The sequence below is a fragment of the Siniperca chuatsi genome, linkage group LG2, assembly GCF_020085105.1.
Source record: "Siniperca chuatsi isolate FFG_IHB_CAS linkage group LG2, ASM2008510v1, whole genome shotgun sequence".
Taxonomy (NCBI): domain Eukaryota; kingdom Metazoa; phylum Chordata; class Actinopteri; order Centrarchiformes; family Sinipercidae; genus Siniperca; species Siniperca chuatsi.
Genome location: NC_058043.1, coordinates 8,109,054 through 8,124,887, shown reverse-complemented (window position 1 = coordinate 8,124,887; position 15,834 = coordinate 8,109,054). Strand labels below are relative to the sequence as shown.

Below are 15,834 nucleotides of genomic sequence, written 5' to 3'. Positions count from 1 at the left end.
GGGGATCTCTCTGTGTGTTAGGATCTGTGATATCCATATCCCTTCATGTGTTCTAAACTAGGAGTTGAAGTATTACTCTCAAGGCAGCAAGGTTAAAGTTCTTTGTGTATATATACTCTGTGTGTTTGTTTTACAGAACCCAAAGACCACATAGAGTTCACTTGTCTTTCAAGTTGACAGTCACATTTTACTTGTGTCCCTTCAGTGTTGGCTGGTTTCATAATATTCAAAATTTAGCAGAGAATCTGCATTTGTTGTCATGATGCACATATTCTCTTCCATGTTAAAGAGTATGCTTCATTATTAACCTCACAGCAAGGAAGGAAACAGCATGGCCTACGGATAAGCACAAATATGCGCTCCATTGCATTTTCTCTGAACATTGCTCTTTGCTCTGATCTAAATATACTAGTTACAGTCTCAGGAGGAACAATCAGAGCGTCTCGGTAAGCAAACGGAAGAAATTAAATTATGAGGTCTTGTTTCAGGTCTGTAGATAAGCAGATGCTTTGTGTGTTCTTATGACAAGTCAACAAATGAATCAAACTGTCTATTTAATGTGTGAAAGCAAATGCTTTTTTTGGTCAAATAACATTAACTGCCATTTTATGTGGCATAAAAGAGAGTAGTGAGATCTTCAGTATAGACAATGATCATGTTACCAAATGTAATATTATACACATCAGTAACATTATAGGCTGTGGTAAATCTAAATGGTGCATTGACATTGTTTCATTTGAAAAGCCATTCTCCTTCAACTGAAAGGACTGTTTTTCAACTCCAGCCATACAGTTGTAGTTGATTTGTATTTGTATATTTTCCTAATTCAAACATGGACAGTCTAGACATCATAAAGAGGTTTAGTTTGTTTAAAAACAGTCCAACACAGGCTCTACATGAAGCTAAGAAAAGTGCAGCTGAGTGCGGTATTTTCATTTTTACAGCCCCTTCTTTCATTGTGATAAACCTCAATGTGGTCAGATTTTAGCCTCATCTCATTAAAAATTAACAAGTTCTGATTCACTGTCTACCATCTGTGATGTGAAAAAGAGCACAAACTCTCCTTTGCCTGATTAGTTATTTTATTGCAGCTCATGATCCTTAATGGTCTCATGTTTTTGTGGAGCAGTATAACCTGAACTTTTCAGTTTCCTTCCATCTGGGTTTTGTTCTCTCTGTTAGTCTCATGTTTATTTGTCAGAATGGCCTTCATGCACTGGACAGCTGACTATTCTCAAAATTACAGGTGTCTCACATAAATGCAAGGCTTCTCATTTGGATGGCTTTGTTTGGTAACTATAGACATTTGGAGTGGTAAACACACTGGTCCTTCAGTTGCTTAATGACTAATCGGTCTTATTGCATAACTGAGGTTCCACTGTAGGAAAAAAAAGTACAATTTTGATTAGGAGTTCAAGTAGTTCTGGACAAACAAGCTCAAAAACATCACACTAGCAGGGCACCAAACTTAAGTACAGGCACCATTATGCTAAGGCATGAAATGTACTGACCTGTTTGAGTTCAGCAACACCTGCACAAGTGCAACACTGATCAATGCAATAACCTTAAAAAGGTCTGTCTAACTTGCCTCAGTAGGTCAGCTATGTGAGCCACAGAAATTATGTGGAACAAAGGCACATGCAATTTTTAGGGCTAGGTGCTAACTACATGCATGGTGGGAAACAACTGTAAAAGAAAATGCTCTTGGCTGTTGTGATAAAAAACGTTATATCTTTACAAGTTTGATTTCTTTATGTATTCTCAATAAATACAATCTCAGTCAACATGTCAAAAACATTAGGTTTATACTAAAATATGAGCAGAGTGGAAAGAGATATTTCAACACAGGAATGGACATCTACCCTTAGTCTTCACACAGTTTATGTGCAAGATGCTATTGTTTACCTGAAGCTATTTCAGTTTAAAGAATTTTGGGCAATATGCTTATTTTGGCCTATCTTGCAGAGAGATTGCAAGATCAATCCCACTCTCAGCATGGAAGTTTTTTTACCTTTGGACAAAGCAAGGCTGTTTCCGCTGCGTTCAAATCCTTATGCTAAGCTAAGCTAAGCTAGCTGCTGGCTGAAGCTTCATATTTATTGTACATGAGAGTGGTATCGATATACTTGTCTAACTCTGGGCAAGAAAGCAAATAAGCACATTTCCCAAAATGTAAAACTAGTCCTTTATTATACTAAGTTGTTCTTTACTGTTACAGGGTTTCATTCAGCTCACATAAGGTGAAATCACAGATCAGTTTCTCCTCTTTGGTTGAAGGTGTTCATCAGCTACTGTAGTGTTAGATCAGAAGCTCCTTGCAAATATTCCATGGGGACAGACCTTTGTTTAATTTCAGTTCCAGGTATTTTTTTGACAATCTTTGGTAATTCCGCTACCAAGCTTGGCTCTTCCCAATTTTAAGACATGCCTTTTCTGGTTCAAATATATCCTCAATCAAAAGGTAATTGTGACACTCTGGCACTGACAAATCTCATCTATTGTGAATTTCCACAGCTCCCTTCCTCTGTTTTGCACCAAAGCCTTGGAACATGTTCAGAATCATATGCAATAAAGCGAAAGAGGCTCCATATTATCTCATTATTTTTCTGGAATAGTAGCCTCTGGGTTTTTGATAATGCATATCACATTTATATGATCTACTACACAAATGTGTAGCAGTTGCAAACATTGTAAGATTGTATGAGAATGAGCCAAGCTAACAAAACCAGATTTGAAGTATTAATCATCATAACAGGCAATAAAATAGTTTACTTATTTAGAAGTAATAAAGGCCTTAAGATGACTGCTGTCCTTTCAGGGCTCAATAAACAAAACACAGTCTTTCTGTCTGTCCACATTCATTCGGTGTGGTAGATCACTCTGCACGTGTGAGGACGAGGTCCTGACCAACTTGTTTTGAGTTCATTATGTTTTTGGAGAATTACACCATCCCCCTGCACCATTTTCTGACAGCAGAGAACAAACAATGATACAAATGCCCCCCAAGCATGTGTTTTATGTTTTGACAACATCGTCTGTCACAGTCACTGATCTCATGCTTGGAATAAATCAAAGGTGTTATCACACTGCCATGGGAATCAAAACCCAGACACAAAACAATGTGTACCTCCCAAGTGTTCATTTTTCTATTTTCATCATGCACAAAGAAACATGGTGTATCTCTAAAACTCCATTTTATTATCTTGTTTTGATTCAAGGAAACATTAAAAAGGAGAATAAAAAATAAGTGTAAAAACAGACTAAAACAAGTGTCACAAAAAACTCCCAGAATAACTGCTGGTACAGACCTATGTATGCATGGCTTCTGTTCAAAGTGAGAATGGCATTCAGTCCTCCATACTATACACATATGCACACACACATATGGGACCAGGGTGTATCCTGCAGTTTATCAATTAATTCTACTTGCAGAAGCAACCACCTTGCATGTCCCTTAAGTGTTTGTCTTCACACTGTCATGGGGCATTCTCCACTTCCAGATGTCTTAAGGTCCATATTCCCTTCATTACACCCCGGAGCTGTTGAAGTCGCTCTCACATTGTGTGTAATCCAGGTTCATGTCCTCCCTTTGAACGTGTTCATGCAGGTATAACTCCCAGAAAACCTGTGGATTTCTTCAAGTGCAACTTGTGGCATGAAGCTAAAAAGTGCATAAAGACCAGGGAAAGAATGTTAAAAAACAAAACAAAACAAAAAAAATGTTTAATGAGATTTAAAAAAAAATTTTTTTTTTTTTTACCTTTTTAGAATGACAAGGGCATGCATAGTCCAGGGCAGGTAGAGGAAGGCCTTGTCAGCTCTGACGGCATCCACAGTCCTCTGGGCAACTACCTCAGGTTTGAGAGGTGGAAAGAGCTGGGGAAACCTACAAAAGAAAACATAGTAGATAAAATGATGATCAGTCTGATAAAAACAAAGAAGGTGCTACTGTTTTTGACCAGTGTGTTAAACTGTTATTTAAGGGAGAATTGATAAAGAACATTCTTAGAATAAAACTGCGGGGGAGTATCTGCAAAGAGCCAGGGGGTTGCGCAAAGTCATAAACTCACACTTCAGAGGTTCCCAGTCTTTTATTATGGTTTACTAGGGAGGAAATATCAGGGGATCACCAAAGTCTGTAGGAGACATTGTCTGGGAACCATGAATGTCTGTGCAAAGGTTTGTGCCAATTCATCAAGCACACGACAAGCCATTTGACTGCAAATTAAAAACGTTGACCTACTGGTGGCGCTAGATGAAAAATCAAAAAGGACCACCAAAATAGAATTTATTCTCTAGGGACCATGAATATCTATCTATAGCAAATTTCACAGCAATCCATCTAATAGTTGTCAATATATTTCACTTTGAACTACAAATGTCTACCTCACAATGGTGCTAGTGGAAAAGTCAGGGTATCCCTACAGTCAGTATGATTCATCCTGTAGGTAACATGAATGTACAAAATATGGCAATCCATCCAATAGGTGTTGAGATATTTCAGTCTGGACCAAAGTGGTGGACCGACTAACCTAAGGACCGGCATTGCCATCCCTAGAACTGCACCGCTAGCATGGCTAAACCAATTACACATAACATCTAGAAATACCTGACTCTCATGCCCTGGAACATCTCTGTATTGGTGTGGAAGGGAAGCACAGTGGTGCAGCCAACACCAGGACAGTCCAGCAGGCCCAACGTCAGACTCTCCATAAAGGCCAGAGATGAGGCCTTGGAGGTGCAGTAGTCTATGGCCCCAGGGATGGGAGACTGGGACAGGATGGAGTTTATGCATACTACATGGCCGTGCTGCAGCTCCAGCATCCTAGGCAGGAAGGCCTTTGTAGTCTGAGATGAGGAAAGAAAAAAAGGGAGAATGAAGGGGAGAATAAAGATAAGGTAGAAGGAAGCATAGAAATAGAAGGTGGAATATATTCAGTAAAGTAAAAAGAAGAACAGACAAGAGAAACAGGCGCTCAGTGTAAGCACAGAATACATTTCCATTTAGTTGATAATTGCATTTCTGTCTGCATATGATATAGTCTTTTGATCTCCATTCAAAATAAAAATGCCATGAGTTTCAAAACTCCTCTGATGTTTCAGGGGCTGAGAGGCGATTTGGAAATACCCCACTTAACCTGCCATAATAGCAGTCATGATTGACAAGTCTGGGGGTGCCTACTGTAAATACTGCCATGCTATAATCAAAATAGGAAAATAATAAGGATAATCTGCCAGGAGGAATTCCCCTACTTCTGCATGCTTCCTGCCTCTGCTTTAATTTCTGCAAGTCTTACCCAGAACTGTCCCATGGTGTTGATGTGTTGGGATTTCAGAAGGGCGTTGTCATCGCTGTCCATCAGACTTTTGCCGTGGACTACAGCTGCGTTGTTCACTAATATCGTAATATCTCCCACCTGAGATTAAAAAGCACAACAATAAGGAAAAAAAGAACACTGTCAAAGATCTTATGCATTTTCGGTCCCCTTTCAAGAGATGATACATTTGTGCTGCACCAAAGCTGTCAGCAATATTCCCCACTCTTATTCAGATATTTCAGATGAAGTGTAATCTATACACCAGATGGGAGATAGAACAGCTCAGAGCCAATATACATACAGAGGGATCACAGAGAAATATTTTATTAAGTGTTTCACTGTGTGCAAATGACATTTCTCTATGTGCAAGTAGAAATATCTTTATAAACATTAAGCTGGTGTACCTTTTCTCTAACCACCTTGGCTTGCCTGTAAACCTCCTCCCGATTGGCCACATCACACAGGAAGTAATGGCACTCTGTTCCTGAGAGAGAGATATCTTCAGCTGTTTCTTTGAGGCACTTTTCTGTTCGGCCCCACAAGATCACCTAGCAAAAAATAACATTTTTAAAAGGTTAGAAACAAATAGAGAAATATTCTGCATTGAAACTGTTCCGAGATCAGAAGAAAATCAAGTTAACAGTTTCTTATAAATGGAACAAAAAGAGTTGTTTTTAATCAACAAAACATTACGTATGTTTTGTGCAATTTTTCTGGCAATGAGACCTGGTGTAACTGTGGAGATCTTTGTGCAGCTCTTTTCATTCAGAGAACAGAGAGGCCATTTTCACTCCAACAAATAGTTTTCGAGCAAGATTAAAGGCTTGGGGGTTGCTGTGTGAATGAACTGTCTCTTCATCCACCCGGAGACTAAATGAAGGCCGGTCATTTGAGCAGGGAACATGGGGTTGGATGGAGGTGGGGGACTAGTGATTGGGCAATTAGATCTGTCAGTCTTTGGGGTCACGGAAAGGTAATGAAATCAGGGGGTGAGCCCTCCTCATCTCTCAAACACAAATTCTCAAAGAGATTACACGGCCTGTTGGGCAGATGAGCCCCGTCATTTCTGGTCAGGGAGTCTGAAAACAGTGCGTGTGTGAAGTGCTGAGGACGCCAGTGTGGGATTTGGCTGGTTGCCCGTGACCAAGGTTAATATTTGAGCAAAAAAAGTCTTCTGGAAAGTGATCTTGTGTATGTGAGAGACAGAAAGACTGTGTGTGTGTGTGTGTGTGTGTGTGTGCAAACACACACAAAAGAGAGTGTGTCTCTTGTCACTTGCAAAAGTTCCATTGCTTTAGATGACCACACATGTCTTGCACGCATTGAACCTGTCATCTTGCAGTAACACTTTTAAAATTTACTCAGTATTTGTCTAGAGCCAAACATAACATACGGGCAATGACAGTATGTTAATTTGCACAGCCACAACCGTTAATAATCACCAAATTACTGTGTTGCTATTTTTCAATGTTGTATTCATGTGTCAATAGCTGTCTGATGGTGACAGTGTCAGAAGCAAACCAAACACAGAAACACTGACACTGTAAAGCTCTAGGGACATCAAAGATTACAGTGTGGAATGTGTTCTTTATTTCTTTATCAGATCTGAAGCAATAAGGGTTTGGCTCCCTCTGTGCCCTTGTTTGAGTTGCTTTTGATTGGGTTTTTTGTTTGCTTCATTTGCAAGCCCATTTGAGTAATCAGTGAAGGCAGACAGGTCTTGATAAATAACTGAAAGCTTTTAATAGGATTTGAGCCTTACAAACAAAGCTGACAGCTCTCATTAAAAGTCAGCGCTCAAACTGTGCTCTCCTGTTAAAATGTTATTTAATTCATTAGGTTTATCACCCGTCACAACACACAGGACCCCCAGAACAAACAAGCATTGGCCAAATTGCTATCTGGATAGAAACAGTAAGAAAACAGTTTTTAATTGACCTTGCACAAGCCCCCTTCGCTATCAGTGATAAATCAGTGATTGTTCTAACTAGGCATGGCTAACAAGACTTAACGTCAAGACATGCTGTAAGTAAAAGCTCTATAACCAACAAATTGATGTTGCAAAGCTTGACACAAGACCTTGAGAGAGAGTGCAGATGCCACTCAATACTGGCTGTGGTGTACGTCTCCGTGTCTCCGGTAGCTCCCGCTAAATTACAGTGATACTCTATCTCTCAGGTCTGAATGTATGGGTGGGTATGAACCCTCCTTTTCACACCCATTGTATGGGCCAGCAGAGAGGCAGCACACAAAGGGGGCAGCAGGAGTTCAGGAGGCAGTCGCCTGCCGCTGTCTAATTACTGTGGAGACAGCAAGGTCAGTTGCAGGGCAATACCCAGCTGGGAGCGGTGTGCTTCCCGCCTCCAGCACAACACACAAACGCACACCCACATAAACCTGTTGTCAGTGCCTCAGTTTGGTTCATCTTCCTTGCAGTGATCTCTTTATGTAATGTTAACAACCTCATAAACATTGATGTTTTCTGCAAACACTTTCTTCTAGAGTTGTTGTCATGGTACTGAAAAATACTTGGAAAAGAAGCTCTGAAGAAAAATGCTGTTTAAAGTATTTACTGGGATTGTTTTGAAAGCCCTCTTGCAGTGCCCTGAATTTGGATGCCGGATTTTTGAAAATATTTTGGTCTGGTTTATTGTTTCAGAGCTTCGTTCTGCAACAGTTCTTCCCTAACAGCACACAAGAAGACCTGGCTCCCCTCCTGAGTCCTAGGTTCTCCATCTCGCCGGATTCTTTTATCAACGCTGTAGTTAGTCTTCCTCACACCGTGAAAACACTAGAGCCTGAGCAGAAGGAAAAGGAAATTCCGGCTGCCAATCACAAAGGGGCTCAAACTGGGGTGAGCATGAGTTCGTAGAGGTTAGCCCTATTCATAATTGCCGTCCTATTTCCTTTTAGCATCTCTTTAGGCAGGGAGTAATTGTCATACACATTACCACAGGTGTTGTTTTCAAAGCCTTCACACCTTGATAATACCCAACAATGGGGTGCTGAAAAGCATGGTGACATCCTTTGTTGTGCAGCTGCAAAGTAAAGCTTTTAAAACCCACTGGTTTCTTCTTGCTCATTCCCCAAGGAGATGGCATTGAAAGACAGAGGGAGGCAGTTAGTGTTTCATTAAGCTTTTAGCAATGTTTTCAAGCTGCTAAAATTGTGCCTTAAGAGAGCATCTGAGATGTGGAGCCCATGTCACACATGTACGGATAATTACAACCTGCAGCTTTCAGCTGGGGTGCTCAATGCTTTCTACCAGGGAAATTACCACCATTTTCTTCCATGTGTAATGACTCCCATCTGAGGTGATCAAAAATAGAGCTGCTCTGTATTAACACATTACTGCTAAAAGGACACCAGCGGCTCATCAGGCACTCAGCTGTGTAATGTTCACCCACTGGATTGGTAGACAAACTGTAGCTGGAAATGATAAGAACAGAGCCTGACCTGCAGTGATGAGGAACTGTCAATGTAGCCACTGGAGCATTTCAGACCCAGGTGACGGCTCCTTGTTAGGGGGGGAGGGATGGTGAGGGTGGGGAGCGATGGGAGGGTGTATGGTGGGTAGTGTTATTCTCTGTAATTGGCAGGACTGGATGAGTTTTTAAACTGATTTCCAATGAGAATATTGATTTGCAATTTAAGGGTTTGCAAACATGACATCCAATGGATTGGTCCAACTCAGCAATGTAATGTGATAACCTTTGGATCCCTGTAAAATCTATAGAACAGGATGTTACACAGCTTACGTATGTTACATAACTTCAGTCTCATAGTAAAAATACTTATGACCTCATAAGACCATCATCTGATTACACTGCCTTCCAGTTACTGTAATGGTGTAGAATTGCTGTTCCTTGCTAACTTTTTTGTTGGGTTCATTTAGTTTTGCACACACTCCATAAAAGACATCTCATGTCCTCCTGCTATGCTTGAAAACAAAACTTAATCTGGCTTTTATTGAAAACATTATGGATCCTTTTGTTGTGTTGTGATATGTTGGCAAATTTTATGCAAAAACTGCTCAAAAAATGGCAAGAAACTATTATAGGGTATAGCAGGGCTGTTATTATGTGCATGGCTTTGAAGCAGTTTTGGTCAGGCTTTGTGCACATATCCCCTTCACTCTACACAGACACACAGACACAGACACACACACACACACACACACACACACACAGGCTACAGCCTATGTTTTTGGATAGCACTTTAAAGACATGTCAGTCACACTAGAATCACCCCCAGACCTTAGCAGAATGAATGTCAACCCAGTACCGCACTTAATCACATCAATCAGCCATAAATGCTGTCCAGACCTGCCCTCTGGTTGAACCACGCTGTTGTGCAATACTTGAACCAAAATTGAGGGCAGTGTCTCTAGTCTCATTGGACCAACTAGGATACTTGGAGGTTATGATCCCTGCTTTCATAAAACAGTGGAACAACAATACACTTGGGGCAGGGTGGACAGGACTGACGGGCTACCGGGAGAAGGGAGGTGTGTGTGTGTGTGTGTGTGTGTGTGTGTGTGTGTGTGTGTGTGTGCGTGTGGTGGGGACTACTACTACTGCTAGTTTTGACACAAACTAAACCTTCACCAGACGCATAACGTTACCTTGCCAAAACAAACTGCTTGCAAAATAACTTAAATAGTTAGCAAATGCATTTCTTTGGAAGGAGCAATGTGGGTGCAACAAGTTGTCTGTAGTTAAATGAAATTACCTTTCTGGCCCCTTGCTTGGCAAACACTTTGGCCAGGTGACGCCCGATGCCTCGTCCCCCACCGGTGATCAACACCACCTCCTTGGTCAGATCCTTCCTTCTGCTTGGCAACAGCGAAAATAAACTTGCTCTAACTATATAATAGAGCATTTGAACCGGGAAGAGAAACATACGACACGCGCTCTTCAACTCCATCTCGGAAAGTGCTCACGGGCAGCCGACAAGTAGATGTTTACGCTGCAAGTTTACGTGCACAACTGATCCTCCTCCAACAGTACAGAAACAGCGACTTATGAGCTCCTGCAAGTTTCTCCGCATGCAAACAATATCATGTGCAGCCTCAGGAACTGCTGCATGAGTAATCCACTGGCGAAAAAATATTAAAAAAGCAGAACTGTGTGACTTCAAGGAGCTCTGACATGTTAGTCGACATGCATCACGCACTCGAAATGTGTGAGTTAGCAGTCATTAAGCCTATCAACCACTGGTAGAGACGCAGATACACAAGTCCAGGCGACGCTCCGTGGTGTGCGCTACTGAAACCGCTGGGCTTTGGTGTTGTGTTCCTGTCCTGTCCTGCCTTATATTACCGCCTCTGCCCTGGCTTCGGTACTTCCACTAGTGAAAGGACCTGGATGAACCTAAAGGAGAGGTTTGTGAGGGCATTGATCCTGATTAATATGTTAAGTGGGGATGAATATTTTGCTCCAGTGCCCGTCTGCCCTGAGTAGTTGCGTACTTGCCTCTTCCCCACCTCCTTCATGTGTCTACAGTGGTGGTTCTCAATCTGTGGTCCGGGGCCCAGTGGTCGGCCCACTGCGTCCCAGATGGGTGCCCAGTCTTGTTTGGGAATGTTTAACTTTATTATAATTGCATTGACTCATTGCATAACATACACAATGATATTGCAATCACAGGTTTCACTGACAGTTATAAGTCTGTGCAAAATAAACAACCAAACTATTCTTATATAAGGGTGTCAGATGGGGGTAAAATGACTGAGAGCCCTGGTCAAATTACCCTTACCCCAGCCCCCCTTTTAATTAAGTAAAACAAATAAGCAAACAAACAAATAATCGGCTAAGCACTAATTGTAACCGTAACACTAACTCCCCAAAATAATAAGCTAGACATGCAAAATCCATTTAAAAACATACAAGAACTAGAAAATAAGTGAAGTGATTGCCTTTACATTGGGCAATCTGGGTTCAAATTTCACAATGACAAGTACATAGGAGATCTGCCCTTGAACCAGTTACTGATCTCCGCTTTTTCCAGCCTCTATGTTCTGATTGCAGACAAACAAATGACCTCGTAGCCTCATAATACATGTAAAAGTTAAGTCTAGATGATTTGATGTATCAAAAGCTCACATAATAAATGAGAACAAATATTGTCTTCAGTTTTACAAGCATTTTTATTTGATGGTAAAATACAAAATTCAGTCTGTCCTATGTGTAGTGGTCTCATATGCACAAAGCCACGTCAGTTGTTTTAACCTAATTTGTTGTGGTAACAGTATTTTTGAAGCAGCCTATATCTTTCTGTGTGTGACAGTGCAATTTGGGAAATAGGTCAGCCCGGTCTCAGAAGCTTGGCAGGGTGACAAACTGCATGAATACCTCCTAAACAAATCCTATGAATTCATGGGCCTCAGACAAGATTCCAGTCTGTGATTTTTGGCCCTGGCACTGTGATTTTTGCTGGATATCGCTGAATGCAGGGCCTTTTCAGCAACTGGGATGGATTTAAAGAGCAGCCTCACAATGGTTGCTTTGTGCTGGGCTCAGCTACTTAGGGAAGGCAGAGAGGCTCTCGGGGGGCTGCTAAAAACTCCACCAAGACAACACGACTCCAGATGCTGTCTTCATTTTGGAAATTTCTGGATATTTACAAATTGTGAACCCAAAGTCAAGTTGCACTGGAAGCTTATACCAACATATTCTCAGCTGAAGTGAAATTGAATATAAGTTAGTGGATTTGAAAAAACAAGAAAAAAGTCTAAAGATATACATTACAGTGAGTGGCAAATGGGTTCAGGTTGCATGCAGAATGCAAAAATGTAAATAGTGTATATTTCAGAAGGCACTGTTTATTCATACTCATGCTATCACTGCCATCTACAGATCAGCAGTGAAAGTTCAGATAAGGGTGTTCTCCGTCAGCCTTCACTGTGGGAGCATCTCTGGACATTTCCTTCCCGAAGACACCAGACAATGTAAATGCCACTCTGTGCTGCTGTAAGCAGCAGAGCGTTCCTCAATACCAGGGTCATGAAAGAAAGCAGGGGGAAAAAAACATAACCTTCAGAAATCTATGGAAATATTGCTAGATATTGGTAGGCAATGTAATGGGTGCTATGGAAATGTATGAGAATTTAAAAAAACTGCTCTATTAACATAAAAATAAATATTTTGTGCAATATTACATAGTGTAACAACTTGGTTTCTTTGGAAAACATGTAATTACTTTGACTACACAGCCATAAAATATGTTGAAGAATAACATTATTTTTTCCTAGGCAACAGGCAGCCAAACATGTCATTAAGTGAAACCAAGGTCAGAATGCATTGCATCTGGATGTGGGAGGGGTGAAAAGTGGCTGAAAGCAGGTAGATAAAACATTTACTCCTAATGACTTACCTTCAGCAGAGCAGATCAGCAAAACCATGGACATCGGCTGGACAATTTTAATAATTGGCTTCGCTGCTCTTGTTGCAGCCTTCCTCCTTCTGGTAATTGGACTTGTGTACTCTGAGCTGATGAATTCAGACATTCCTCATGGGGTTAGAAATAGTAGGAAACTGCACATGGTTCATGGCTTGTTTGTTGGCATAGCAATTGTGGTGAGTATCTACAGAATCTATGGAATTGTTCGTGCTTATTATTTTATGTTTCCCGCATGTTATTATATCTGTTGAAATTAACTTTTTAAATTATTATTAAATTAACTTATTCCTTAGTGTAAAGGAAAATGCCTCTGCTTGTGCAAGATAAAACAACTCTAATCTTTTAGGCCCTTGTCAAAGATGGCTGTCCTTCCTTTGTCCTCCAGCAACTGATAAAGCTTAGATCAGAGAAGTTTTAGATAAGAAATCAAGTCTAACAAAGGTGCAAAAAAGGCAAGGTCATGTGTTCCCCTTCTTTGATGTTGTCATAGTAAATATGGTTTCTCAGAGAGAATAACTTTCACTTTGACTTTACCCATCAAGACATTTTTTAAATTTATTTTTTAACATTGCCACTTGTGGTAAGTCTGTGGTTCCTCTCCTACAAGGGCCGGATCCTACATCGCCTGGGTATTTGTCATCAGGTCAGCTTTATCCGATGGTTTGTGGCCCGCTTTCTGACTCACTTAAATCCATATCCTGCCGGCCTACGAGTGAAGGACCTGAAGTTTTCTGAGGTGCCAGTGCGAGTTTATGAACCCACCACTGTGTGTGACGGCTTGAGAAGAGGCCTTGTGTATTTCCATGGAGGAGGATGGGTGTTGGGCAGTATAGGTATACAAAGTTCAGATCATTTACTTAAGCAATAGTAGAAATGCCATAGTGTAAAGAAATACTCAATTACTACAATAAGTCATTATTTGACTATATAAATGAGAGATACAGTCACATACATAATTGAGTTTGACTTATAGATGTAAAATCATTTATGTATGTGTTGGTCAACTGATTATAAATGAGCATGTAGGCCTGTTTTCCTGCTATATTTCTAAATGTAAGTAATGCAAACAAACATTTAATAGCATCAGAAAACATTAATGACTAATTCATTTGTTGTCTAGTGTTCTCTATTAAATGACCTTTCAATCAATTTGGCAAAGTTCCACCCCTGTGTTTGAATTTTGGCAGTGGACAGGTCTACCCTTTATTTTACATTTGGCTCAAGGATTCAGCCTTAAAATTATTGATATATTAATATGCTGTGAAAAAAGGGAAATAATGATGGGTTGAGTGTGCATTTTTGTATTAATATACTGTATTTTGATGTTGTATCGTATCCAGGTAGTGCTAAAATCTTACTACTTTATATGCTTGTGGGCAGTTTAATCTTTAACAGTTCATTACAATTTTTCTGATCCTCATATTTTTGAATCTTAAATATCTGCAAAGTAACCAGTAACTAAAAGCTACCCAAGCAACAAGTGAAAAATACAGTATTTTCCTCTGAGATGTAGTGAAATAGTAGAAAGTTGCAAAATACTTTCTGTCTCTGGATATAAGTTTGTGTTTATTGAATCTAATTGATTTCTTAAATAATATGAATGAATACACAAAAGGAGATGAGTGTAAGCATGTAAAGAGAGAAACAAAAAATGTCATGTTTTGTCTGCAGTGCTTGGATGCTTCTTATAAAAGACCATAACATATCTTTCCTAACTGTGATGTCCTGCTAATCCTGAACAGATTCTGTTGATGAAGTCTGTCAGCACATCGCCAAGGAGTCGAACACCACTGTGGTTTCTGTTGGGTACTTCAACTTTTTCCACAATTCACATACATATCTGAAACTTTTTTTGTCTACCAAAGAGCCAGAATTCAACATATTGTTCCTCCATCTTCCCTCTCCCCCTCTTAGGTACCGATTAGCCCCTGAGCACAGGTACCCTGCCCAGCTGGATGATTGTGAGACAGCGACGTGTCACTTCCTGTCTGTGGCTGAGGCAGAGTTCAGTGTGGACTCTCACAGAGTGGCAGTCGGAGGGGACAGCACTGGGGCTAACCTGGCAGCAGCATTGTGCCAAAGGCTGGCGAGGAGAGAGGATGGACATCTGCCGTTCCCCTGCGCTCAGGTCCTCATCTACCCAGCCCTGCAGATGGCAGATTTCAACCTGCCCTCATACCAGCAAAATCATGCTGTGCCCATATTGTTTCGTGGCCGGATGGCATTCTACTTCCTGCAGTACCTCAATGGGGACATGTCTGTGTGCCAAGACGTGTTGGAAGGCAACCATGTCCCCACTGAGCTCAGGCCATGCTATGAGAAGTGGCTTTCCCCTTCCAACCTACCTCCTGAGTGCCTCGTACGGGGTTTCTGTGAGCACCCAACCCCAGAATATGATGGCGAGGTGTATCACACAATCAAAGCTGGTTTGGAACCTGAGGTTTCACCTTTACTGGCAGACGATGCTGTCATTCAGAAAACCCCACCCACCTTTATCCTCACCTGTGAGTATGATGTCCTGAGGGATGATGGGATTCTTTACAGGAAACGGCTGCTGGACTTGGAAAATGATGTCACCTGGCAACATGTGATGGAAGGTTTTCATGGCATGATTAACTTTTTTAACCAGGGCTGGCTCACCTTTCCCGCTGCAGTGCAGGTTGTGGATAGTGTTGTTGACTATATGAAAACACTGTGAAGATCATAAATAGAATCATGCAATGTATTTTTTTCTATGTTCCATCTTGTTTTACATTTTAATAAACAAAACTTGCCTCCAGTGTCAGAGTTTTCTTCTTCATTAAAAGTATAGCGTTCACAGAAGACCAAAAAAAACCCCACATAAATCAATAAACAAACCCTGTTTTATTCCAAAAATGAAAAGTAGCCCGAGGACACAAAGTCTTGAAACAATTTCTGGCACCATTTTAATAATAAAGACTATACTGCTAAAAGGTAAATGTCATGCCCTAGCCTTAAGGAATATATTTCTTTTTAACACAGATGTAAGACATCTCCCATTTGCTTCCAGGATACTCTGCTTGCCTTCCCTTTCAGTGTTTGCTGTATCCATAGCAACAGAGCTCTTCTATTTCCCCTCCACTGCCTATGTCAT

At 40.8% G+C, this 15,834-nt stretch overlaps 2 protein-coding genes across 4 annotated transcripts; one reads left to right on the top strand and one right to left on the bottom strand.

Annotated features, from left to right (window-relative positions):
• Positions 1-3,177: 3,177 nt before the first annotated feature.
• dhrs3b (dehydrogenase/reductase (SDR family) member 3b) lies at positions 3,178-10,775 on the bottom strand. Of its 2 annotated transcripts, none has more exons than XM_044168378.1 (6): positions 10,050-10,775; positions 5,723-5,866; positions 5,298-5,417; positions 4,610-4,848; positions 3,761-3,886; positions 3,178-3,661 (listed from the first exon to the last, which is right to left on the bottom strand). In XM_044168378.1, the coding sequence occupies exons 1-6, from the start codon at positions 10,242-10,244 to the stop codon at positions 3,577-3,579; spliced, it is 909 nt and encodes a 302-aa protein (XP_044024313.1). In that variant the 5' UTR covers positions 10,245-10,775; the 3' UTR covers positions 3,178-3,576. The 2 variants fall into 2 exon arrangements, with proteins under 2 accessions (XP_044024313.1, XP_044024320.1); XM_044168385.1 differs by lacking the exon at positions 10,050-10,775 and adding an exon at positions 6,045-6,171.
• Positions 10,776-10,966: 191 nt separating this feature from the next.
• Positions 10,967-15,832, top strand: aadacl4 (arylacetamide deacetylase-like 4). Of its 2 annotated transcripts, none has more exons than XM_044168364.1 (4): positions 10,967-12,784; positions 13,327-13,552; positions 14,462-14,525; positions 14,634-15,832. In XM_044168364.1, the coding sequence occupies exons 1-4, from the start codon at positions 12,719-12,721 to the stop codon at positions 15,415-15,417; spliced, it is 1,140 nt and encodes a 379-aa protein (XP_044024299.1). In that variant the 5' UTR covers positions 10,967-12,718; the 3' UTR covers positions 15,418-15,832. The 2 variants fall into 2 exon arrangements, with proteins under 2 accessions (XP_044024299.1, XP_044024288.1); XM_044168353.1 differs by having other exon boundaries at positions 10,967-12,895; positions 14,634-15,830.
• The last annotated feature ends 2 nt before the right edge of the window (positions 15,833-15,834 follow it).

Excerpts from the sequence above, each read along its gene's own strand:
- aadacl4 (XM_044168353.1), top strand. The coding sequence starts at position 12,719 with ATGGACATCGGCTGGACAATTTTAATAATTGGCTTCGCTGCTCTTGTT. Across the intron at positions 12,896-13,326 it reads TTGTTGGCATAGCAATTGTG|GGCCGGATCCTACATCGCCT; the intron begins GTGAGTATCTAC and ends CTCTCCTACAAG. Across the intron at positions 14,526-14,633 it reads ACCACTGTGGTTTCTGTTGG|GTACCGATTAGCCCCTGAGC; the intron begins GTACTTCAACTT and ends TCCCCCTCTTAG.
- dhrs3b (XM_044168378.1), bottom strand. The coding sequence starts at position 10,244 with ATGGAGTTGAAGAGCGCGTGTCGTATGTTTCTCTTCCCGGTTCAAATG. Across the intron at positions 5,418-5,722 it reads CCAAGGTGGTTAGAGAAAAG|GTGGGAGATATTACGATATT; the intron begins GTACACCAGCTT and ends TTTTAATCTCAG. Across the intron at positions 3,887-4,609 it reads TTCCAGGGCATGAGAGTCAG|GTTTCCCCAGCTCTTTCCAC; the intron begins GTATTTCTAGAT and ends TTTCTTTTGTAG.